General features: G+C 50.1%; 1 protein-coding gene across 1 annotated transcript in view; it reads right to left on the bottom strand.

The window, feature by feature from the left end:
• Positions 1-25,495, bottom strand: part of ATP9A (ATPase phospholipid transporting 9A (putative)) — a 120,763-nt gene that overhangs the window by 15,722 nt on the left and 79,546 nt on the right. Inside the window, exons 14-20 of the mRNA XM_008073454.1 lie at positions 19,446-19,607; positions 7,737-7,829; positions 6,188-6,271; positions 4,674-4,844; positions 3,368-3,466; positions 331-420; positions 84-228 (exon numbers count right to left, since the gene is read on the bottom strand). Coding sequence (XP_008071645.1) covers positions 84-228; positions 331-420; positions 3,368-3,466; positions 4,674-4,844; positions 6,188-6,271; positions 7,737-7,829; positions 19,446-19,607 — 844 coding nt within the window. The remainder of the gene's footprint in view (positions 1-83; positions 229-330; positions 421-3,367; positions 3,467-4,673; positions 4,845-6,187; positions 6,272-7,736; positions 7,830-19,445; positions 19,608-25,495) is intronic.

Here is a 25,495-nt window from a genome sequence, read left to right as displayed (position 1 = left end):
ATTTGAAGAACATGGCAGTGGGGTCCACCTGTCCCTGCGAAAAGTTAACCCGAGTAGCAGCAGGCTGGGCCTGTGGCACCTACCTACGGCACAGGTAAGCTTGCCCGTGCGCTCCTGCAGCAGTCGCACGATCTGGGCCTTCTGGGTGGGGGCACAGCGGCAGCAGACCACAGCCGGACACTGGCAGGCCAGCTCCATGAACTCATACTCGTAGTACTTGAGGCAGACCTGGGGCGGAGGGAGAAGAGGTGAGTCCACCATGGCTGCCGAGGCCTGCAGCGCCCCACTGCAGCAGGAAGAGGCCCGGCCCTCGGGGGTCCCCGTGCCCACCTCCAGGGAGTCTCCAGAGATGACCAGGGCGCAGTCGTGCTTCCTGCGGAAGGCATTCAGCTCAAGGTGGGCTTCCCCGCGGTTGGTCACCTGGAAGGGGACAGGGTGATGAGAAGACCTCACCCTCCAGGGATGCCAGAGCCTGAAGCCGTGGGAAGACAGCAACTGCCCAGCCAAGGGCTTTCCCACTCCCAGAGAGTCATATGAAATGCTGTTTGTTGGGATTCTGTGGGACGTGGGTGAGACTGTGTGCCAGCACAGCAGCCCATGCCCCAGGACTAAAGATATTGGTGCTTTTCTGATGTGTTGAGTGCTGGGCTGCGTACTCTCTGGGGTTCCACTTTTGTGGGGTTTTTTTTAGTTGGGGTTTCACTCTGTCGCCCAGGCTGGAGTGCAGTGGCATGCTCACGGCTCACCACAGTCTTGACCTGCTGAGCTCAGGAGATCCTTTTGCCTCAGCCTCCCGAGTAGCTGGGACCACCACGTGCAGCTCGCTTTTAAAATTTTTTTGTGGAGATGAGGTCTCGCTATGTTGCCCAGGCTGGTCTGGAACTCCTGGGCTCAAGCTATCCTCCCGCCTTGGTCTCCCAAAGTGCTGAGATGACAGGTATGAGCCACCATGCCCAGCTTTGTGGGTTTCCTCATGACAGCTCCAGGAGGCATGTAATGACACCAGCTCTGTCCCACACCCAGGGACATGCAAGCACCCGGAGACCTGACTGCCTAATGCCATGCAGCTGGTGCATAGGGAACAGGTACTAGAAGCCAGACACCCAGCAGGGGCGGCCACCTGCCTCTATGGAAGCCTTCGCGGCCCACACAGACTTCCCGATTCTCACTCACATCTGTTGCCAGAGTGCAAACGTGTAAGGGGGCGGGTGTGTCTACATGTCAGTAAAACAAAAACTCCTGTTGTTTACCAAAGCAGATGGCTAGCCCTTGGGCTAGAGTTGGCAGCCCCTAGATTCTGGAACCTTCCATCAGTTCTCTTTATTCTGTGTTCTCTAGGGCCACGGTGAACACGGAATGAGCCCCCCTGCACCACTGCTGGCACGGGACACACAGCATCAGGCTCCTGCAAGCCTCTGGCAGTGGCACTTCAGTACAACCTTGTTTTACGCACATTTCCGTCTAAAGACACTTTGGTTCAACCTTATTCCACAGCCATCCCTGACTCGCTACGATGCATGCCAGCAGGAAGCATACCTAACACGTGAGTTTTCTCTGTAAGGAACATCCCAGCCCTTCCTGCACTTAGAAACACAAGGCAGCTCTTTAGCTCTGTGCCGGGTACCGTTTAAAACAGCAAAAAAGCAGCTGGGCTTGGTGGCTCAGCCTGTAATCCCGCACCTTTGGGAGGCTGAGGTGAGTGGAATGCCTGAGCCCGCAGGTTCGAGACCCGCCTGGGCAGGTGAGACCTCATCTCTACAATAAATCAAAAAAAAATTAGCCGGGTGTGGTAGCGCACACCTGTAATTCCAGCTACTCGGAAGGCTGAGGCGGAAGGATCACCAGAGCCCAGCGGGTCGAGGCTGCGGTGGCCGGGAGCAGCCACTGCACTCCAGTCTGGGCGACAGAGTGAGACTCCAACTCAAAAAAATAAATAAATAAAATAAAATAAAATAAATAAATAAATAAAACAGCAAAAAAGCACAAAAATGCAGAAAACGTGCTTCTTCCGTGAACGGCACAAAGGGCGCTGGGTCATGGCACTGGATGGTGGTGGGGGTGGGCATCTAAGTTTTCCCGCAGCTCTGCTCTGCATGAGTCTGCGAGCGACCTTATAAATGCCACGAGTGCTGATGGGGCCACGGATAAAGTTTAGTGAGTAAGGACATCCTTACGAGACACCCTCTATGCAACATGGTGCTGTTCCTGAAAGCCTGGATGTTCTGGCACTTCTATGCTGCAGCCACCAGGCAGGGGTGGGGGGAGACCCCAACACGTGGAGCCCTTCCTGGTGTTTGGACCGTGGCTCTGGCTTCAGGGAAGTGGGACAACTACCCCCTGCCCCCAAAAGACCCAGAGCTGCCCAGTCCCTAACCCAGTAAATCCTAGCACTCTCCTGCTGGGGTAGCTCCTGACATGTGTGTTATTATCATCGGTGCCCACTTCATTCAATTCACCTCCTTCCAAAGGCTCCTCAGAGGGCTGGTGCAGTGGCTCATGCCTGTGTATGCAGCACTTAGGGAGACCAAGGCAGGAGGATTGCTTCAGCCCAAGAATTTGAGACCAGTCTGGGCAATATAGTGAGACCCCATCTTTACAAAAAATTTAGATACTAGCTGAGTATGGAGGCTTACATCTGTAGTCCTGGCATTTTGGGAGCCCAAAGCAGGAGGATCACTTGAGTCCAGGAGTTCAAGACCAGCCTGGGCAACATAGCAAGACCTCATCTCCACACACACACAAAAATAATTAGCCAGGTGTGGTGGCACACACCTACAGACCCAGCTACTTGGGAGGCTGAGGCAGGAGGATTGCCTGAGGCCAGGAGGTTGAGGCTGCAGTGAGCTGTGATCATGCCACTCCAGTCTGGGCAACAGAGTGAGCCTCTGACTCAGAAACAACAAACAAGTAAACAAGGATTCTCAAAGATCCCAGATGCTTCCTAGTAGGGGAGCAGGCAAGCTGGGATTGGTAGCCTGGAATTTCTTCCTTATCCAAGGACTTGACCTTTGGGGGTTCAGTGAAATCCCAGGAATTATGTGCATCATTTCACATGTATAAGCTCATCCGCATTGTCCAGGGGTAGAGCCTGACTTTCACGAGCTTCTCCAAGGGGACCACGACCCCAGAAGGTGAAGGGCACAGCATTAGCAAGGGCCATGCATGGTGCTCGTAAGCCATTGGGGAAGGATTCCCTGGCCTGCCCCTGCCGGTCAGTAATCCCGCCCCCAGTGACCAGGGAGAAAGCTCCCCCCACCCTAAGTGGTCTCCTGCTTCCCCCCCCTCTCAAATCCGCCACCCGAGGCCAGGAGGTCATAGGACAAGCCGAACATCGCCCCCACATGGCCCTGGCACGAGGACACTTTACCAGCCGGAACACATGGATATCCTGGTTTCTGGTCACCAGATGTGCATTCTTGGCTGTACATGTGGCTGTCTCCAGCTTGTCCCCCGTGAGCATCCAGACCTGGAATGACAGTACACGAGGGGTCCCGTGTGTTAGTTGTCGAGGCCAGCCTCTCGTCTGTGTCAGCTGGGCTTCCAAGAAAATCAAGCCAAACTTGGCCTGTCCCAGGAAACTGCTTGAGACTTCAGGTGTCCCCAGTATTCCACAGGGGACGGACGCCCAGTTCAAGTGCTTTGGGACCCCAAGCCACCACTGCTGGTAGCAGCAAAAGTTGGAGGGACACTTTTAGATAGAGCTGTGTGGCCACACACTACAGGAAGCAGCACGAAGCCCGGTCCTTGGACCTCACAAGCCCCCTTCTGGGGTTGTTTCCTAAAGTGATAAATCATCTAATAGGAGGGGTGGGCTGGACGCAGTGGCTCACGCCTGTAATCCTAGTACTTTGGGAGGCTGAGGTGGAAGGGTCGCTTGAGGACAGGAATTGGAGATCAGTTGAGCAACACAGCAAGACCTCATCTCTACAAAAAATCAAAACAATTAGCTGGGTGTGGTGGTGCACACCTGTAGTCCCAGCTACTCGGGAAGCTGAGGCAGAAGGATGGCCTGAGCCCAGCAGGTTGAGGCTGTGGTCAGCCGTGAGTATGCCACTAGTGGCACTCCAGTCTGGGCGACAGAGACCCCAACTCAAAAAAAAAAAAATCTACCAGGAAGTATGCAGGCATGTGTGGATGTCCTAGTGGGCCTGGACATATCAGTGACCAGTCATCCTCTTCACATGGTCCCACTGAAAGGATAGCTCCCTCTGCCACGCTGGCCCAGGACATGGTGGAGCGCTGCCTCTGAGTGGGGCCAGGTGGTCAGTCTGTTCACACTGTCAAGTTCACAGAGAACTAGCTCCCCGGCGCCCTCTGCTGACCACTCCAGATTCAACTACTGGGCACATTGTTTTTTTGCCCCTTGACCCGCGGAGTGGTCTGTTGGGTAGCGATCACTCACTCACTCAATCACACCGACAGAGAGACATGCTGGTTGCTCGGCTGGAATAGAAAGGGCAGCCATGCATGCGGGGGCTGTGCCTGGGGTGGGTAGGGCGGGCACCAGGAGGGTCAAGGCCAATGCCACCCAAGACGTCTTCTGAGATGGGGGCTGGGGACAGAGGCGAGGTGCCCCTGGATTCATCTCAGCTCCTCCCTCCTTCTCCCCTCCAACCCCCACAGCTCGGTCCCTCCCAGCGTCCCCACCCCCTCCCCCCACAGGCCTGTGTTACCTTGATGCCGGCGTTTCGCAGCGTCTCCAGGGTAGGCCGCACATCTGCCTGCAGCTGGTCCTCCACGCCCGTCAGGCATAGCAACTCCATCTCCATCTCTAGACTCTCGATCACCGTGGCCACTTTGAGGGAGCGGTCGTGCACGCTCAGCTTGGCCTGGACGTAGCGGGCCTGGGACACACGGCAGATACGCCCCCATTTAGGACAGGGAGCAGTGCGGAGAGCCGAGGGTGGAAGGGCCGTGCCCTGGGCTTCGGGGACCCCGGCAGGCAGGCTGGACCCCAAAGGGGTGACCTGGGCTTCCAGCCTCCTCCCGTGGCCTCCATGTAGACACAGACTTGGCCAGGCCTGAGTCGCGCCCTGTGTGCCACACTCACCCGCTGTGAGACTTGAGCAAGTCACTTCACCTCCCTGAGCCTCATGGGCTTTCAGCCATCACGTGGCAATAACAGTGCCAAGCTCAGGGCACTGTCTCAGGATTAGCACAGCCCAGGACCTCAAGAAACAGGAGGTCCTCCCCACACACCACGCACCCTGCAACCCAGCCCTGGGTCACCAGGTTTTCCAGAGACCAAGTCCCACGTCTGAGGATCATCGACCCAACCCCCTCTTATTTGCTCTTGATCCTGTTAGCAAAAACCAGGAAGAAAACCAGAAATCCCCTCATGGGTCCATTTCAAGCATATGCTTTTAACATCGGAAGGCAGGTGACATTTATTGGGGATAGAACTCTTGTTAAATAAAGGACCCTCCTCTCAGGGAACATAGTCTATGGCATGAGATGACAATAGCCAGGGAAATGATCTGGTTCGACTTCATCATTTTTGCAGCTTGGAGAAATCAGGGAGCCAGGCGTAGTGGCTCACACCTATAATCCCAGCACTTTGGAAGGCCGAGGCAGGAGGATCACTTGAGCCCAGGAGTTTGGAGACTAGCCTGGGCAAGATAGTGAGACTCTGTCTCTACAAAATATCAAAAAATTAGCCAGGTGTGGTGGCGCAGGCCTGTAGTCCCAGCTGCTCAGGAGGCTGAAGTGGAAGGATTGCCTGAGCCCAGGAGTTTGAGGCTAGAATGAATCGTGATCACACCACTGCACTCCAGCCTGGGCAACAAAGCGAGACCCCTGACTCAAAAAAAATAAAAGTGAAAAATAAAATATAAACAGGGTCACTAGAGATGGTGAAAAGTGGAAGAAGACAGTTAAGTGGGGTGACAGTTGGAAGGGATTGGGGGAGGCTGCCTTAGACAGGCAGTCCATCCAGGAAGTCTTCTGGAAAGAGGTGGCATCTGAGCTGAGACCCGACAGAAGAGAAAGCAGGCCATGGGCTCTATAGGGGAAGAGAGTTCTGGGCTGAGGGAACAGCCAGGGTGAAGGCCCGGCAATACTCGTGAGCCCAGTATACCGAGGTGTGATGTGGGATGGCTTGGCAGCCTGAGCCCAGGGTGTTGGTGGGAAGTGTGACCAGGAGGAGGGAGGGCTGCAGAGGCAGCGACAAGGTCCCCAAACCACTTACTTCAAAGTCTTGATACTGCTCCTCTGCCAGAGACTTCTTGGCCACCACAAGCACCCGCAGGCCCTCTCGGGCCATATTGCCACACTGAAAAGCAGACCAAGGTCAAGGGAGCTGTGCCCAGGGTTGGCCACGAGCTGGATGTGGCCCTCCCACAGAAACAGGGAATTTGGCACATTGGAAAGCCAACTCCCCCGAAAGCCATCTTCCATTCCACAGGGGAGGCTGCAGGGTGATGGCCCACACACAGGACTTCTCAGATCAGCACAGCATGTCCTGAGGTCTCAAACAGGTTTGTCTGAGGTTAGACTGGGCAACACAGCAAGACCCCAAATGTGCAAAATCAATAAATAAATTAGAAATCAAAAGGGTAATCTATGCCAAATTTTCCTGAAGGTATGCTATGTGCCAAGGACTATCCTAAGCATTGGGGATTTAAGAGTAAACCAGAATGACAGTCTCTGCCTTCAAAAAGACTTTATTCCAGAAAGGAGGTGGATAGGCTGGATGCTTTAAAATATAAACAGGGGGCAGGGTGCAGTGGCTCACGCCTATAAACCTAGCACTTTGGGAGGCTAAGGAGGGAGGATCACCTGAGCCCAGGAGTTCGAGATCGGTGGGAAAACTGTACAGCTTGACAAAACTGGTGCATGTTCCCAAATAACCACAATTCATGATGGCCGAGGAGCGCCTGCCTCTGTGCTCCCAGGAAACACAGTTGCCGGGTGAAGAACGTTCCAGGACGCTCAACATGCAAAGGGCAGCTCTGCCCGAAAAACACGCCCAGGCCTATTCCCTTCGTCTGCGTTACCTGCCTGGCCCCACGGCGTTTGGCTTTGCAACCCCCAACTGGAAACACAGTGTCAACATACAAAGTCCCTGCCTGCAGAGACGAGGCCAAATGACCCAAGAGCCTAAGCCTGCCTTCTCTCACGCAGCTGGCCCACTGTCCATGTCACAGGCTGACGCGGCCCCCACTGATCCCATCTCCGGGAATGCACCTTCTATGATCCCCTCCGCCTTCAGTGAGTGCTGGGCCTAGTCATGTGTCCCTAGCAGACAGAATGCACCAGAAGCGAGAGGATGCCACGTCTGAGCTCAGGTTACCAAAGATGGCGACCTCCATCTAATTTGCTCTCTCCTAATGCAGCCATTGCCAGGTTGTGAGCTGCCCTATGGAGTGGTCCATTTGACAAGGGACAGAGGGTGACCCCAAGCCAACAGCCAGCAGGGAGGCCTTCATCAACGGCCCATAAGGACGGAATGCCACCCACGACCACTGAGTGAGCTTGCACGTGGATCCTGCCCCGGTTGAGCCTTGAGATGAGACCACAGCCCTGGCTGACTCTCATGGAAGGCCTGGAAGCAGAGGACCCAGCAGAGCCATGCCTGGATCCCCCACCCACAGGAACCATGAGAGAAAACCGCGTACTATTTTAAGCTACAAATCTGTTACACAGCCGCCAATAATTAATACACCTTCCTACACTGTGCAAGTCTTCTCCGGAACCTGCCTCCGAGGCCTGGTTTTAGCACCCCGTGTCTCGCTCACCTCTTCCTCCAGCCAGTCGTTGTACTGCACAATGCCAGCCATGACAACGTCCGCTCCCTTCATGTAGAACGTAATTTCTCCAGTCGATTCATCCTAGAGAGAGGCCGGAAGGAGTGAGTCACGCAAAGGAACATCCTCTCTCTGCTGTGGTGCCCGCTTCCCGTGACGGTCACAAAGTGCACTTAACAGACACCAGCGTTTTTTCACTTGACTGAAGATGAAAAGCAAGAAGGGGCCTCACTTTGGGGCAGAGGACACAGAAAGAAAAAGAAAACTCAAGGCATTCGGAAAACTATTACATGATGAAAGCGAGATCAAAAGCGTTTGTGACCTTTGTTGGAAAGTGATGACTATGTTATTGGGCATGGACTCCCACGTGATACTTAGCCTTCTGCTGAGGACTGCTGAGCTGATCTCACCCAACTGTGGACCACCGAAAGCACAGGGAAGACCCTGATCTAGGGTTTCTCAGCCTCAGCACGATGGGCATTTGGGACCAGGTAATTCTCTGCCGTGCAGGGCCATCCTATGCACTATGGGAAGTTTGACTGCATTGCTGGTCTCTGCCCACTGGATGCTGGAAGGACTTCCCACGATGACAACCAAAATGTCTCCACTCATCAGCAAACGCCTCCTGGGGGGAGTGCTGCCTCTGTTGAGAACCACGAGATTCTAGATCATTCCAGATGCCTGTGTCTACCTGAGGACTTACCCAGAGCTTCAGTTCACCCTGACTAGATTCTCTGCATAGTAGGTAACAGCACAGGTCTGACACCAGTTTCTAGGCGTGTGCAGCTGGACCAGCTACTTCTCTCCCCTAAACCTCAGTTTCCTCGTCTGTAAAACGGGAATGCTCACAGTTCTTGCTGCACAGACTGTTGTGGTTGAAAGGAGATCATTTACACGGAGCGTGTGGCCCAGGGACAGATACACAGGAAGGGCCTTCAGTGGTATCACTCATATTAGGACAAGAGTGACTCCCCGAGTCCCTGGGTCACATTGTACGAGGGGGAAGCAAAAAAAAAAAAAAAACCCTGTAATTTTCTTTTGGAGGGCGGGCCCCTGGTAGTACAGGCTTCCTCTGCTAGGTAGGTGTTCTAGGAACCCATGGGCATCCATGTACCAGCGAGCATTGTTGAGAGGCTGCGTTGGGCTTCGGTGTTTTTCTGCGGGGGAGGGATTCTTTCAACACACCTGGCCACTCCATGACGGGTGACTGACGAGTGCACCTGCCCAGACTGCACTGTGTTCAGCAGGCTTGGACCCAACACGGCATGACCCCCATGTCCCACCCTCCCTACTCACCCGATCTCACCCCCAGTGACTTTTCTTTTGTTTCCCCAGATGAAAAAAGTCCTCAAAAAGAAAAAAAAAAAGTGTTGCCAACGTGGAAGAGCAAAACAAAAAACAGCAGAAGCACTAAAAGGCATCCCAATGGATGCATTTAAAAGCTGTTTTGAGCAGTGGAAAAAGTGCCTCGATAGGTATATTGCATTAAACGAGGAGGACTTTGAAGGTAACTGAAGTTTAAACGTGTAAGAATAAATGCACCATTTTTTATAAATAAATTCCAGTTTTGGGGGGGAGGGGGGTCCTCGTATACAAGCCTTGGGTCTGGGGGTGACAGGGCAGAGCTCTACCTGTCTTGTGGTCACCCAGGACCATGTCTATGTCCAAGAGCCCCCCAGTAAAACACGTTTTTCCAACCAGCTAACGTGTCAGCCTCATTGTTTGGGATCTTGACTCCTTGGGCATTTGGGGGCAGCTTTGCACACATGGTCTTTTCACAGAACAGAAATAAACACAAAAGCCAAGTGAGTGGTATTGTTTTCCCTTTTCAAATTACTTTCGGATGCCCTGTGATCGTGGACAATCTTTCAGAACAACACGCTGACTCATGAGAGCGCCCCAGGCCAAGACGGGGCATCCACGATTCGAGAGCTCACCGCCCACTTTATCTCATGGACGTGTCTGCCCGTGACTCGGGCCCAAGATGGCCATGGGGTCTCAACATCAAAGCATCTGAGTTTCTTTTTCTCTGTCCCCTTCACCCGAAGGTCGCCTGGCCACACGGCTGTAGGAAACAACACCCCCACCCTGCTTCCTTCACTGTGAAAGGGGCCAGGGCGAGATCAGAAGTTCCGTCCAACATAAACACGGAGTTGACTGTCTCCTGCCATGAGTCACTGCCTCCCACCGAGTTCAGCACAAGTTTACTTCGTTCCCAGGTTATGGCAAGATCACGCCACAAATCCAGAGACCGGCAGGTTGTGTGTGGCACTCACTGTCTGGGGGCCTCATCTTATCTCATGGGGTTCTGCACCTGGAACCCGTTCAAAGGCCTCTCTGAGACCAACAATGACAGTGCTGTGGCCTACACCCACCCACGACCCAACTCCACCGTCCACACAAGAAGGGGGAGAAGGCACTGGAACACCGTGTACACAACGAAAACAAAACAAAGACAAAACTCCCGCAGAAAGACAGGCACACAAGTCCCAGGGAAATTGGCCTCTCTAGCTCACCTGATTTCTCAGAAGACAGAGATTCACGCAAAAAAAAAACGACCTTGCTAGCTGGGCATGGTGGCTCATGCCTGTAACCCCAGCACTTTGGGAGGTGGTGGCAAAAGGATTGTGAGTCCAGGCATTCGAGACCAGCCTGGACAACTTAGTGAGACCTCGTCTCTACAATATTAGACGGGCATGGTGGCGTACATGCACCTGTGGTTCCAGCTACTTGGAAGGTTAAGGTGGAAGGATTGCCTGAGCCCTGCAGGTCTCTCAGGCTGCGCTGGCCATGAGTATGCCCCTGGCACTCCAGCCGGCGACAGAGTTGATACTCCTACTAAAAAAAAAAAAAAAAAAAAAAAGACCTTGTTTTGTGGGTCCAAGAACATTGCTGCCAAGTTTATATAAGAGCTCACACGTTTGAAAGGTTTAACGAGGCTAGGTGTGGTGGCTCAAGCCTGTAATCCCAGCACTTTGGGAGGCTGAGGTGGGGAAAATCACTTGAGCCCAGGAGTTCGAGACCATCTGGGCAACAGTGAGACCTTGCTTCTACAAAGGAATAAAAAAATGAGCTGGGCATGGTGGTGCACACCTGTAGTCCCAGCTACTCAGTAGGCTGAGGAGGGAGGATCACCTGAGCCCAAGAAGTGGTGGCTGTGATAAGCCATAATCGTGCCATTGCACTCCAGCCTGGGCAACAGAATGAGACCCTGACTCAAAAAAATCAAAACATCATTAAAGTCAAAAAATCATTAAAATAAACTTTACTGATATGAGAAAATGCTCATCATATGCATCTAGTTCAATGAGGAGAAAAGTTTAAAATCCTTATGCGAAGTTTGACACCAATGTTAAGAAAATCTGTGTGGATATTTACACTTGTCTATACTTAGAAAAAAGACTGAAAGGAAGTCCTCTGAAAAGATACGAGTCTCTGTGTAGTGAAAATGGTGATAAATGGCTTTGTTCTCCTTCTTTGCAAATTTATTTGCTTGGAATGCCTTCACTGTGAATGTTGATTTATTTTTTAATAACCTGGGAAGGCAGCCATGCTCCGTTAAAATAGAAATAAGGTGCCCATCCGACAGCGCCCCCTACCTCTGGGCACAGAGACCCTTGCTTTGGGAAAACACACGAGTCGTATCTCCTAAACCATGACACGTCCTTCCCCACTAAATGAAGGGTGGCGTACACCACTCACTTATTCCAGAATGGCTGATACTGGGGACTAGGTGACGAAAAGTCAACCCTCAAACGACCTCGGCAGAGCCCACGGCCCTCGAACTTGAAAAAAGAAAGGCTAGAACAGAATTCAAGTAATTCCACAGAAGGCTGATTCCCATTCCCCAGGAAACACCCCGCCCTCAGGACTCACGCTGCTGTTCCCAGGCCACAGATGCTCTTGACACCAGATGTGTGCTCAAGATATGGCTCAGACATTAGATTCTCATAAGGAGCGCAACCTAGATCCCTCGCATGCGTGGTTCACAGTAGGGCTCACACTCTTATGAGAATCTAATGCCACCGCTGATCTGACAGGAGGCGGAGCTCTGCTCGCCTGCCACTCATCTCCTGCTCTGCGGCTGGTTCCTAACAGGCCACAGACTGGTACTGGTCCACGGCCCGGGGGTTGGAAGACCCCTGGCTTAGATGACAGCAGCCCCAGCCACATCCTTGAGCTCAGCCTGTGAGGCCCTGAGCCAGAAAGCCCAGCCCAGCTGCAGCCAGATTTCTGCCCATAGAAACTGTCAGATGATATAAGGGGGGACTCCCCAAAAAACAGAATTCATTTATAAAAAATTGCGTATTTGTTCTTCCATGTTTAAACTTCATTCACCTTCAAAGTACTCTTTGTTTGATGCAATACCCCTATCGAGATGCTTTTTTACTGCTCAAAATAGTTTTTGAACTCATCAATTTGGATGCCTTTTAGTGCTTCTGCCACTTTTTGTTTCATGTCTTTTACAAACAAAACATTTCCCTTTGAAGACTTTTATCATCGGGGAAACAGAAAAAGTCTCTCAGGACAAGATCAGGTGAATAGGGAGGGTAGGGCACTAGGGATCATGTCGTTTTTGGTCAAAAACTGCTGATCATTCAGCGCAGCATGGGCAAGTGTGTTGTCTTGGTGGAAAACTGGTCACCTGTTTGCCACAAAAAATTCACTAAAGCCGGATGCAGTCTCTTACAACAATACCAGCTGGCATACTGATGCTGATGGGTTCCTAGAACACTTACCTATCAGGGAAAGCCTGTACCTACAAGGGACCCACTCTCTGAAAGATAATGCTGGTTCTTTTGGGCCCCTCCTTGTACTCAGACAGTTGAACTCTCTTATCCGAGGGGGATGTCACAAGACCCCCAGAGGACGCCATGGTTGCTACTGAACCCTGAATATACTATGTTCTTCCCTATGCATACACACCATGATAAAGCTTAGTTGTGCGTGTGTGTGTGTGTGTGTGTGTGTGTTTTTCTTAGTCACAGTCTCACTCTGTCACCAAGGCTAGAGTGCAGTGGCATGCTCACAATCACCGCAGCCTCAATCTGCTGGGCTCAGGCAATCCTTCTGCCTCAGCCTTCCAAGTAGCCAGAACTACAGGTGTATGCTACCACACCCAGCTAATCTTTTGATATATTGTAGAGACAAGGTTTCACCAAGTTACCCAGGCTTGTCTCAAAGCCCTGGGCTCAGGCAATTCTCTCACCTCCCAAAGTGCTGAGATTACAGGCCTGAGCCACCGCGTCTGGCTGAAGCTTAGTTTATACATTAGGCACAGTAAGAGATTAACAACAATAACATAATAAAATGGAACAATTATACTATAATAAAAGTAAAATAAGCTAAGCACAGTGGCTCACATTTCTAATCCTAGCACTTTGGGAGACCAAGGTGGGAGAACCACTTGAGTTCAGGAGTTTGAGACAAACCTGGGCAACATAGCAAGACCAACGTCTCTACAAAAGAAATCAAAAAATTAGCCAGGCATGGTGGCATGCACCTGTAGTCAGAGCAACTCAGGAGACTGAAGCTGGAGGATCGCTTCAGCCCAGGAGATCGAGGCTGCGGTGAGCCGTGAACGCAACACTGCACTCCAGCGAGCCTGGGTGGCAGACGCTTCAACTCACAAAAAAAAAAAGTAAAATGAGGGTCATCTGAACACAAGCACTGAGACATTACAAGGGAGTTACTTAGTGGTTGATGGACAGGCAGGTAGATGGAATGGAGATGCCAGACAGCGGAGTCAGTCACATCCCAGATGGATGGAACCAGGTGGCACGAAATTGCATCACACTACTCAGAATGGCATGCAATTTAAAATGTATGAGTTGTTTATTATTATTTTTTTATTTTTAATTTTATTTGAGTCAGAGTCTCACTCTGTCGCCCAGACTAGAGTACAGTGGCACACTCACAGCCACCGCATCAACCTGCTGGGCTCAGAAGATCCTTCCACCTCAGTCTCCCTAGTAGCTGGAACTACAGGTGCACGTCACCAAGTTCGGCTAATTTTTTGATATCTTGTAGAGACAAGTTCTCGTCAAGTTGCCCAGGCTGGTCTCAAACCCCTGAACTCAGGCAATCCTCTCTCCTCTGCCTCCCAAAGTGCTAGGATTACAGGTGTGAGCCACTGCACCCGACCTATGAGTTGTTTATTTCTGGAATTTTCCATTTAATATTTTCAGACCCCTGTTGACCACAGGTAACCGAAACCACAGATAAGGGGGGACTGCTGTATTGTGAGGTCCCTAAATGTGGGGTCATCAGTTACATAGTAACACATCATTAAGCCACCTCCCCAACATCACCACGCGGCACTGCGAGCATCTCGATGGCCTTCTCATCACACCCCAGGCCTTGGGTCTTGGAGTAAAGAGCTTGGACCCAGGAACTGGAGAGCATGGGAGCGATCCCAGTCCCATCACCCCCCAGCTATGTGAACTCTGGCAGGTTTCTTAGCCTCTCTCTATCCCAGTTTTCTCCTCTGTCAAATGTCAATCATGGCTGGGCACAGTGGCTTACACCTATCAACCCAGCACTTTGGGAGGCTAAGGCGAGAGGACTGCCCAAGTTCAGGGGTTCCAGACCAGCCTGGGCAACTTGGCGAGACCTCGTCTCTACAATAAATCAAAAAATTAGCTGGGTGTGGTGGTGCGTGCCTGTGGTTCCAGCTACTTGAAAGGCTAAGGTGGAAGGATCGCCTGAGCCCAGCAGGTCAAGGCTGTGGTAGGCATGAACGTGCCACTACACTCCAGCCTGGGCGACAGAGCGAGACTCCAACTCAAAAAAAGGAAAAAATGTCGATCATAATGATACCTACTCAACTGGGTTATGCTAAGGATTAAATGAGTCACTTTATGCAAATCACTCAAAACAGCCTCTCCACACAATAAGCACCATTTGAATGTCACCTGTCACTACCATCATCGTCCCTACTGCTACTACTGTTCCCGCTGCTGCTAGTCCTGCTACTTTTTTTCTTTTTTTAGTTGGGGTCTTACTCTGTTGCCCAGGTTGGAGTGTGGTGGCACGCTCACAGCCACCGCAGCCTCAACCTCCTGGGCTCAGGCGATCCTTCTGCCTCAGCCTCTCAAGTAGCTGGCACTATGGGCACATGCCACCATGCCTAGTTAATTTTTTTTAAATTTTTTGTAGAGATGAGGTCTCACTGTGTTGCTCAGGCTGGTCTCGAAATCCTGGGTTCAAGCAGTCCTCCTGCCTCAGCCTCCCAAAGTACTGTGGTTACAGGCGTGAGCCACTGTGTCCGGCTGCTACTATGACTGCCACTGGCCTGGAGCTGCCCCAGGCACTCAAGCTATAAGGTCCATGACCAAGGAGAAGATTGTTGAAAAGCTAGGGGGCTAAAAAAAAAAAAGTGGTGAGAGGTTTCTTTTAACTATCCTTTTTGATAGCTGCCCTAACATTAAAAAAAGCAAGGATGACAGGAGTTCCTGGTGATCCTGTGTGCTCCAGCACTTTCCGAGAGTCTACTGTGCGCCAGGCAAGGATGCCAGACACGAGCTGAGCAAAATGACCCTGGCCCTGTTCTCACCCGCTAGCAGGAAAGACAGGCGTTGACAAGGAAACCCACAGTAAATAAAGACTGTCAACGTGATAAATGCTATGAGAGAAAAGAACAAGATGCCACAAGAGGTTACTTGAAGCAAGGGCCTTGTACAACTGACATTGACAAGGCGACCAACAGCTGGAAATACTCCACCAGCGGGGGGGGGCAAAGGGCATACGCCCAAGTGTCCGCATCCTGATGTCTGCTGCTACCGACGCCCTCTGATGGAATCTACAACTTACTCCTCCCCAAGGCATGAAACACTAGGGCACAACAGGGCAGAGAGGACTCTCATTTTCTTTTAAAAGTTCGGGCTCGGTGGCTCAGCCTGTAATCCTGCGCCTTTGGGTGGCTGAGGTGAGTAGATTGCCTGAGTCCGCAGGTTCGAGACCCGCCTGGGCAGTGAGACCCCATCTCTACAGTAAATCAAAAAATCAGCCAGGCGTGGTAGCGCATGCCTGTAATTCCGGCTACTCGGAAGGCTGAGGCAGAAGGATCGCTGGAGCCCAGTAGGTCGAGGCTGCGGTGGCCGGGAGCGGCCACTGCACTCCCGTCTGGGCAACAGAGTGAGACTCCAACTCAAAAAAAAAAAAAGTCCAGAAAAGATAAAAGAGTCTTATTTCAACAATCCCTATGAACTGAGGAGGAATTTTCACCAATCAAGCCACATAATGTGAAGAACCTTCTAAGGATATTGGGTGCTGGGCGCGGTGGTTCACGCCTGTAATCCCAGCACTTTGGGAGGCTGAGGTGAGAGGATTGCCTGAACCCAGGGGTTCGAGACCAGCCTGGGCAACTTAGCGAGATCTTGTCTCTTTAATAAATCAAAAAATATTAGCCAGTGTGGTGGCACGTGCCTGTAGCTCCACCTACTTGGAAGGCTGAGGCGGAAGGATTGCCTGAGCCCAGCAGGTCGTGTCTGCGGTGGCCATGAGCGTGCCACTGCACTCCAGCCTGGGCAACAGAGTGAGACACACACACAAAAAGAATCTTGGGGATCCATCCCAATACCTAAACAGGTCTGGGCCTGGGCCAAGGAGCCTGTATTTTTAAAGCTCCCCTGGAAAATCGGAGGGTAATCCAGGCTTAAGAAGCACTGGACAAACTGGCATCCCAAGCTTTAGGAGGAAAGTGGCAACACCAGGGTCAAAGAGCAAACAGAAAAATGAGGTATCATTTTAGACTCTTCAGACCTGCAGGGTTCTAAAAAGTCTGACACCATCAAATGGTGGTGAGGATGGGTAGGAAGGAATGGTTGGGAAGGAAGTCAGTACAGTCACTCTGGAGAAAGCGTGGATACTTCCTGGTACAGTTGAAGATGTGCACATGCTACAGCCTAGCAAGCCATCCTCAGAGTATACCAGGGAGAGGAACATTCACGCATGTGCAGAGGAGACCAGGACAGACACCGGCTGTGAACCGCAGCACAAAAAAGCGGCTACTATGTAAATATCCCTCCATAAGGAACTGACATAGACCAAGGGAGCAGGAGGTATTCACACAATGCAACACTGTAACACAGCTAAGATGAAGGAAGGAGGATCAAATGAATGAACAGGAATCATTTTTAAACATTAGGTAAAAACCAGAAAGTGTGATGATAACCCATAGACTAGGAAGCCACATATAGAGGGAATAAAAACCAGTAAACCCATGATACTTACTGTGTATACCCAAACATATCTGATAATAGGATTTTAAAATTTGTCAGATAATGAACTTGGAGCAGGGGTGGAAAGAAGGGCATCAAGGAGGGACGGGGGGGCGGGGCTTCAAATGAACCCGGGGGTTTTATTTCTTGAAAAAGTTCTTGAACTACAACGCTTGCAAAAATATGGATGAATGTGCATATATGAATTTAAGCAAATGAACTCAAAAGGATATCTACTTTATAATTCCATTCATATAGAGTTCAAGGCCAGAGGCAGTGGTTCATGCCAATTATTCCAGCACTTTAGGAGGTCAAGATGACAGGACTACTTCAGCTCAAGAGTTTGAGACCAGCCTGGGCAACATAGTGAGATTGTGTCTCTACAAAAAAAAAAGAAAAACAAAAAAAGTAGCTGGGTGTGGTGGCACACACCTGTAGTCCCAACTTCTTGGGAAAGAACTACTACCTGAGCCCAAGAGGTCGAGGCTACAGTCAGTCATGATCATGCCACTATGGGTGGCAGAGTGAGACTCCAGTTCAAAAAAATAAACAGTTCATAAAAAGACAAAATTAATCAATGGTAGAAATCAGAACAGTGGTGACAACACTGAGGGGAGGAGAAATGTAGTGACCAGAAAGTGGCATAAAGAGTTGCTGGGGAGACAGTGGGTAAGGTTCTCCTTGCTCTGGACACTGGTCGCACGGGTGTGTCAACTTTGTGACAAAGAACTGAGCTGTGCACGTATGATGGTTGTGCTTTTCTCTGTGTATGCTGTCTGTAAAAGCTTCAAAAAACATTTTTAAAAATCTGAAATAAATACGGCAAAATGATGATGCCAGGTAAACACTGTATATTTTTCATAACTTTGGGATTGCATGAATTTAAAAAATTAAAAATACTTCATTACAGCAAGGGTGTCAAGATCAATCGGTGAGAAAATAATAGTCTCTTCAACAAATGGTATTAGGAAAACTGTGCATCCACATGCAAAAGCATGAAGCTGAAACTCTACCTCACACCATACATGGAAATTAACTCAGAATGGATTAGTGACCTAGAGAGCTAAAATTATAAAATCTTTGAAAGAAAATACAGGGACTTGAAGTTAGCAATGAATTCTTAGATGTAACACCAAAGTCAAGAGCGACAGCAAAAAATAGATACACTGAACTTCATCAAAATGAGAAATGTTTGTGCATCAAAGAACATTATCAGGAAAATGAAAAGATAATCTATAGAATGAATCTGCAAATCATGCATCTGAGATACAAGACTAAGGGTCTTGTATTCAGAGTATGTAAGGAACTCTTATAACTCAACAACAAAAAGACAACCTAATCAAAAAATGGGCAGAGAACGTGAAGAAACATTCCTCCACGAAAGACATACAAATGGCCATAAGCAAATAGGAACATGCTCAGTATCCTTCGTCATCAGGAAAACGCCAATCAAAACCTCACCGAGATACCACTTCTCAGCCACTAGGACAAGCATAATCAACAAAATGGAAAATAAACAGCACTGGCGAGTGTATCGAGAATGTGGAACCTTCACACATCTCTGGCAGGAATATGAAACAGTACAGCATGGCAGAAAACAGTCTGGAGGTTCCTTATGAAGTTAAAGATAGAATGATCCAGCAATTGGGTCCCTGACCCAGAATGACTCAGCAATGCAAGTCTAAAAGAACTGGAAACAGGCACTCAAATCCTTGTACACAGATGTCCATGGCAGTGCTCTTCACAACAGCCAACAGGGGAACAGCCCAAGTGGCCATCAGTGGACCAATGGGTGAGCCAAATGTGGTCTACCCACACCACGGAACACAAGTCAGCCACGAAAAGGAACGAAACCCCGACACACACTGCAACGCAGGTGAGCCCTGAAAACATGGTAAGGAAAGAAGCCAGAAACAGAAGGTCACATGTGGCATGGCCCCGTTTGTATGAACTATCCATAACAGATAAATACACAGGGACAGAAAGCAGGTTGGTGGGGGCGGAGGGGGCATGACTGCTTAATGGACGCAGGGTTTTTGTGTTTTTTTTTGGAGTGATGAAAACCTTTTGACACTTGACAAAAGTGGTGGTTGCACAACATTGTGAACGTGTTACATACTACTGACTTGTTCACTTTCAAATAGTTATTTTATGTGATACGAATTCCACCTCAATAAAAAACACAAATTTAATTAAACCGAAGAGAATGAGGACTGTATGATCGACAGATGCCCAATCTATATTCATGTGGATTTTCACTCCAGAAAAATTCACCCTGAGCAGATTGGCGATCCTGGGTGCGTCTGATGAACGAACTAATTTCCTTTCCACTTGGGGAAGTATATTTCCTTATGGGTCTGGGTGACAGAGACCATGGTAGGGAGGGCTGGCAAGGGGTGGGAAAGGACGTCAGGCCCTAGGGACACATGCAGGGTTCTGGGGTTCCCTGCCCCCCTCGAGGCACCACCAGAGCACTCACCCTCACGATGATGCCCATGCGCTTGCTCTCGTAGGTGAAGGGGAAGAGCTGCAGGATGGTGAAGTTCAGGATCTGGTCGCCAGGGGTCCGCAGTTGCACGGAAGACTGGTCCCGGCCCACCAGCGTCAAGCCCACGCTCTCGGTCCACTGCACCAGGGCCACCTAAACAGAGCATGGAGTCAAAGGTCAGACCACAGCCAAGCACCCCTGCTCCCGGGGCACACACACGAACAGGATCGCGGAGGGAGACGCAGGGACTGGTGAAGACCCACAGGCACTGTCCCTGGGACAGCGAGGGCTCCCACATGCAACGCTGCCCCTCTCTAAGGCACAACCCATGTGCTCCTCCAGGGTCAGAGCAGGCTGTCACCAGAGGCGTTGGCAGAGAGAAACAGGATCAGGAGGGACTGGCACAACCATAGGTGGCTTCTGGAAGAATCTGCACAGAGTCAAACGATGCGAGGGAAAGAAGACACAGCACAGGGATATGGTCCCCCACTGCCCCGGACTCTCTGTCCAGCCTCCACCGGGCAGTTGTCTACCATGGTTCTCAACTGGGGCAGTTCTGCCCCGCAGCAGACAGGCGGCCAAGTCTGGGGACATGTTTGCTTGCACAACTGGGAAGGAGGTAATGCTGGTGTCTCGTGAGTAGAGGCCAGGGATGCCACTAAACATTCAGTGCACAGTCTGGACCCCACAACAGAATTATCCAGCCCCAAACATCCACAGTGCTGAGGCCGAGAACACGGCTACATACATGAAGAAACTGAGGCTCCGAGCAGCTAGTGGAGGTGCTCAAGGTGACAGTGCCGGCATGTGGCAAAGCCTAGGCCTGGTGGCACTGGGTTTGCTGAGTGCAAAGGTCCACGCCACAATATCCTCACCACCAGGAGGCAGTGTGGGAGTCTTGAGTCGGGACGCCCTCACAACCTCGGTCAGGCTTGTTCCACTTCCGGTCAAAGGCACGGGGTGGTGAACTCCAAGTCAGGGGCCAGAATGGTAATGCAAGTGAGTGACGAGGGCTGGGTGGAGACTGCGGTAAGCAGGAGCCCATGTCCCACCCAAAGGGACAGCTGCCCCTTTGACATGCTGGTAACAAATGCTGCCCGTGGGCGTGCGAACCCCAGGTAGCCAGGGCTTCCAGGTCTCAAGAAAAAACAGAAATCTGGATTGTCTCTGAGCCCTAACATTTTTGGTTTTGCTTTTCTCTGTTACCCAGGCTGGAGTGCAGTGGCACAACCACGACTCACCACAGCCTCAAACTCCTGGGCTCAGGCGATCCTCCTGCCTCAGCCTCCCGAGTAGCTGGGACTACAGGCGTGCACCACCACGCCTGGCTAATTTTTTGTTTTTGTAGAGACAAGGTCTCACTATGTTGCCTAGAATGGACTCGAACTCCTGGGCTCAAGCAATTCTCCCATCTGGGCCTCCCAAAGTGCTGGGATTACAGACTTTGAAGACAGAAGAAGGGACCATAAACCAGGTAAAAGAAGGAGCCATAAACCAAGATCAAGGGACACTGGTGGTGACCTTATCTCAGCCTGGCCATCTCCTAACTTGTTTTTTTTTTTTTTTTGAGTCGAAGTCTCACTCTGCTGCCCAGGCCGGAGTGTAGTGGCACGCTCATGGCCACTGCAGCCTCGACCTGCTGGACTCAGGCGATCCTTCCACCTCAGGCTTCCAAGTAGCTAGAACCACAGATGCGTGCCACCATACCCGGTTAAATATTTGATTTATGGTAGAGATGAGGTCTTGTCAAATTGCCCAGGCTTGGCCTTCCAAAGTGCTGTGATTACAGGCGTGAGTCACCATGCCCAGCCCATCCCCTAACTTTTAAATGTAAGAAATTGTTCTCACGGTCTAAAAACCCATGAAGAAAATAAACCATATCTGGAGACGGATCTAGCCTGGAGTCTCCCTACCCCCACTGGCCCTTTATCCCCCCAAAGAAGGGAGGCTACAGTGAGGGAGGAACGAGTGAACAAGTCGGAAGGGTCTGGAATGTGCCAGACGGGCCAGATGAAAGGCACATCCTGCTTACTCCTTGGAACAGCCACTGAGGCAGGAATTACCAACTCCACCGCGAGAGATGGAGACTGAGACTAGTGAGGCCAGGTGAGCTGCTGGGCTGGAATGGGATGTGACCCCAGGCCCAGTGGACCCCAAGGAAGAAGCCCATGGGAAAATGCCTTTCTGGGCCATCAGACATCCTTTCCTGAATCTCGAGGACCTGCGTCAGGATGCACACACGCCAGCACATCCCCAGCGTAGGCCACCCGGGGTGCAGTTTCCATAGGAAGTGAACAGCAGAATAATGGGCCCCCAAGTCCTAATTCCCAGGACCTGTGAATATTATTACCCAACCCGGCAAAAGGTGTTTTGCAGATGGGATTAAGAGTAAGAACCTCTGTGGTTCCAGCTACTTGGGAGGCTGAGGCAGGAGGATCACTGGAGCTCAGAAGTTCAAGGCTGCAGTGAACTATGATCGCACCACTGCATTCCAGCCCAGTCTCAAAAAGAAAAAGAAAAGAAAAGAAAAAAGAGTAAGGACCTTAAAATGGGGAACTTAGTTGGGCTCAGTGGCTCAGCCTGTAATCCTGCACTTTGGGAGGCTGAGGTGAGTGGATTGTCTGAGGCCGCGGGTTCGAGACCTGCCTGGGCAACTTGACAAGACCTCATCTCTACAATAAATCAAAAAATTAGCCGGGCGTGGTAGTGCACGCCTGTAGGTCCAGCTACTTGGACGGTTGAGGTGGAAGGATCGCCAGAGCCCAGCAGGTCGAGGCTGCAGTGGCCGGAAGCGGCCACTGTACTCAGTCTGGGTGACAGAGTGAGATTCCAATTCAAAAAAAAAAAAAAAAAAAAAGCCGGGCTCGGTGGCTCAGCCTGTAATCCCGTGCCTTTGGGAAGCTGAGGTGAGTGGATTGCCTGAGCCCGCGGGTTAGAGACCCACCTGGGCAGTGATTCCTCATCTCTACAATAAATCAAAAAAAAATCAGCCGGGCGTGGTAGTACATGCCTGTAATTCCGGCTACTTGGAAGGCTGAGGCGGAAAGATTGCCAGAGCCCAGCAGGTCGAGGCTGCAGTGGCCGGGAATGACCATTGCACTCCAGTCTGGGTGACAGAGTGAGACTCCAACTCAAAAAAAAAAAAAAAATTGGGGAGCTTATTGCAGATCATCCTGGTAGGCCCAATATAATCACAGGAATCCTCAGAGGGAAGCCTTTTTTCTGAATGTGGCCAGAGAGAGACGTGAGGACATAAAAGGGTCAGAGGGATATGAAGACAGGGGAAGGGGCCATAAACCAAGGAATGCGGGAAATCTCTAGTGGCAATGATGGTGACACTGATTCTATCTCAGTAGACCCGTATCAAAACTGTCATCTATGGAACTGTAAGAAAATACAAGGGGGGCCTAAAGAAAACCGGAATTTATTCATAAAAAATTGTGTATTTATTCTTACGTGTCTAAACTTCAGTCACCTTCAAAGTCCTCAATGTTTGATGCAATATACCTATTGAGATGTTCTCTGCTGCTCAAAACAGCTTTTGAACTTGCCTATTTGGATGCCTTTTAGTGCTTCTGCTGTTTTTCGTTTCACCTCTTTCTCACTGGCAAAACGTTTCCCTTTGAGGATTTATCAGGGGAAACCAAAAAAAAAAGTCATTCCAGGAGAGAGTGGGTGAATAGGAAGAGTGGGGCTCAGTGGTCGTGTCATTTTTGGTCCCAAACACTCAGCAGGGTGTAGGCAGGTGCACTCATAAATCATCCATCATGAAACAGGCAAATGGATTGAAAGAATCTCAAAAAAATTCTCTGAAGTCAAACACAGTCTCTCACAATGCTAGCTGGTACACAGATGCCAATGCCCAGAACACTTACCTAGTGGGGGAAGCCTGTATTACAAAGCGTACTCCAAAAGATAATTCAGGGTTTTGGGGGGTCCCTCCTGTACATTTGTTATCGGAACACAGTGGCTCACATCTGTAATCCCAGCACTTTGGGAGGCCGAGATGGGAGGATCACTTGAGCCCAGGAGTTCAAGACTGACTTGGGTAATTTAGCAAGACTTCATCTCTATAAAAAAATCAAAAAATGACCTGGGCATGGCAGTGTACACCTGTAGTCCCGGATACTCAGTAGGCCGAGGCAGAAGGATCACCTAAGCCAAGGAGTTTGAGGCTGTGGTAAGCCATGATCGTGCCACTGCACTCCAGCCTGGGCAACAGAGTGAGACCCCAAATCAAAAAAAAAGAAAGAAAAGACATTGCTTCATTTTAAAACATCTGGTGCATAGTAATTTGCTATAGCAACAATAGGAAAGGAACACGGGGGGACGTGCCAAACAAGCTGTCAGCTTATTCTCATCCAAGTCCAGAGGCATGACCTCTAAAAAAGATAAAGCAAGCAAGGTAGCCCCTCCTGTTTTCTTCTTATCAAGCTGAATATTTGGGGAGTGAGAAGGGGAGGGATGGGGGTTGAAGGTAGGTGACAGGGAGAGAGGGACCCAGGAGGCCTCAACTCCACTGGGAATGTCTGATCGTCTTTAAGCCCAGTGGCAGGGAGCTACAACATTCCGCGTGCCTAAAGTATCTCATGATGGTTTCTTTTCACCGAGGCTGGTGGAAGGAAAAGAGGCCCCTTTCAGGGAGCCCTGTGGCAGCACAGTGCGCCCAGCACATCTGCTTTATTGGGCTCCTTCTGGGTTTCCATTCCTTGTACCAAGAGAACTCTCTGAAGCCCCCAAGAACACCTGCAGCTCTCTGTCCCCTGGTTCTCTCTGTCTGGAACCCCTAGGTGTCATCTTGGCTGTCTGCTATCCCCTAAAAGGTGGGATCAGCTAAAGCTCAAAGTTGGGGTTCCAGTCCCCGCTCTGCTACCAGTCCCTCCCCCACCAAGCCTCTGCAAAATGGGGGGGGGGGCTTAAAGCCAATTATTTCTCATTTCTTTTCCAGCTCTGAAAGTGTGTCTTTACATATCCTCTGCCAGTCATGCTCAGATATCAAATTCAGTTTCTGTTGTTTCTACTAACTGAATTTACATTCGCAGGAAATTATTTTTCAAGACTATCTTGTTTAAATTCAAGCCAGAAGGAGTCAGGCAGCATTAACCAACTTTCAGCTTTGACCAATGGGAGAAGCTGTCATACTGACCCCACCTTTCAAGGAAAGGACTAATCAAGCAGTGATTTTTAAATTTCATTTTATTTTTTGCTACCGGGCTGCCTGAGTCTTTGAAAACCCCTTCATGTATTTATTTGCTTAATTTAATGACTGTACTATAGAAGGAATGTTTATGTCTCCCAAAATCCAGGTGTTGACACCCAATTCCCAGTGTGATGGCATTTTGAGGTAAGAACCTTGGGAGGGGATTATATCATTGGGGAGCCCTATAAAGGAGACCCCAGAGAGCACCCTCATTCCTTCTGCCACATGAGACATAGTGAAAAAACAGCCTTCTCTGAGGACAAGGCAGGTCCTCACCCCACACCAAATCTGCTGCCACTCTGACCTAGGACTTCTCAGTCTCCAGAACCGTGAGAAACAACTTTCTGTTGTCGATAAGCTACCCAGCAGACCACATAGACTGAGACACTCCAACTTTCAATAGGGCCTGTTTTGTCTGTTAACAAGTCTCTCCCATAGTTTAAAATGAACAAACTAGTAATAATCCATATCTAAAATAACTCTGTCTATATATTTAAAAAGCTTGAGTATAGCATTAAAATGTTTATAGAGGTATACCCATGAAGAGAAATACTGCTAGCTTTACTTCCAGTTTTCTACACCACTGAAATATTTTAACACGTATATGTATTTTTTTATTTTCCCCCCACCTCCACATTTATTTTTAATTTTAATTAAGTAAATAAATATCCTAACACAACTCAAGATATTACAAATACCCAGGTAGGCACAAGTTAAAAAGCTTGACTAAATTTATTCTTTCTTTTTTTTTTTTTTTTTTTTTTTTTAGTTGGAATCTCACTCTGTCGCCCAGACTGGAGTGCAGTGGCTGCTCCCGGCCACCGCAGCCTCGACCTCCTGA

This window comes from Carlito syrichta, unplaced genomic scaffold (assembly GCF_000164805.1).
Source record: "Carlito syrichta isolate Samal-C Ts95f unplaced genomic scaffold, Tarsius_syrichta-2.0.1 Scaffold315848, whole genome shotgun sequence".
Lineage (NCBI taxonomy): Eukaryota > Metazoa > Chordata > Mammalia > Primates > Tarsiidae > Carlito > Carlito syrichta.
This window is presented reverse-complemented; position numbering and strand designations above follow the sequence as displayed.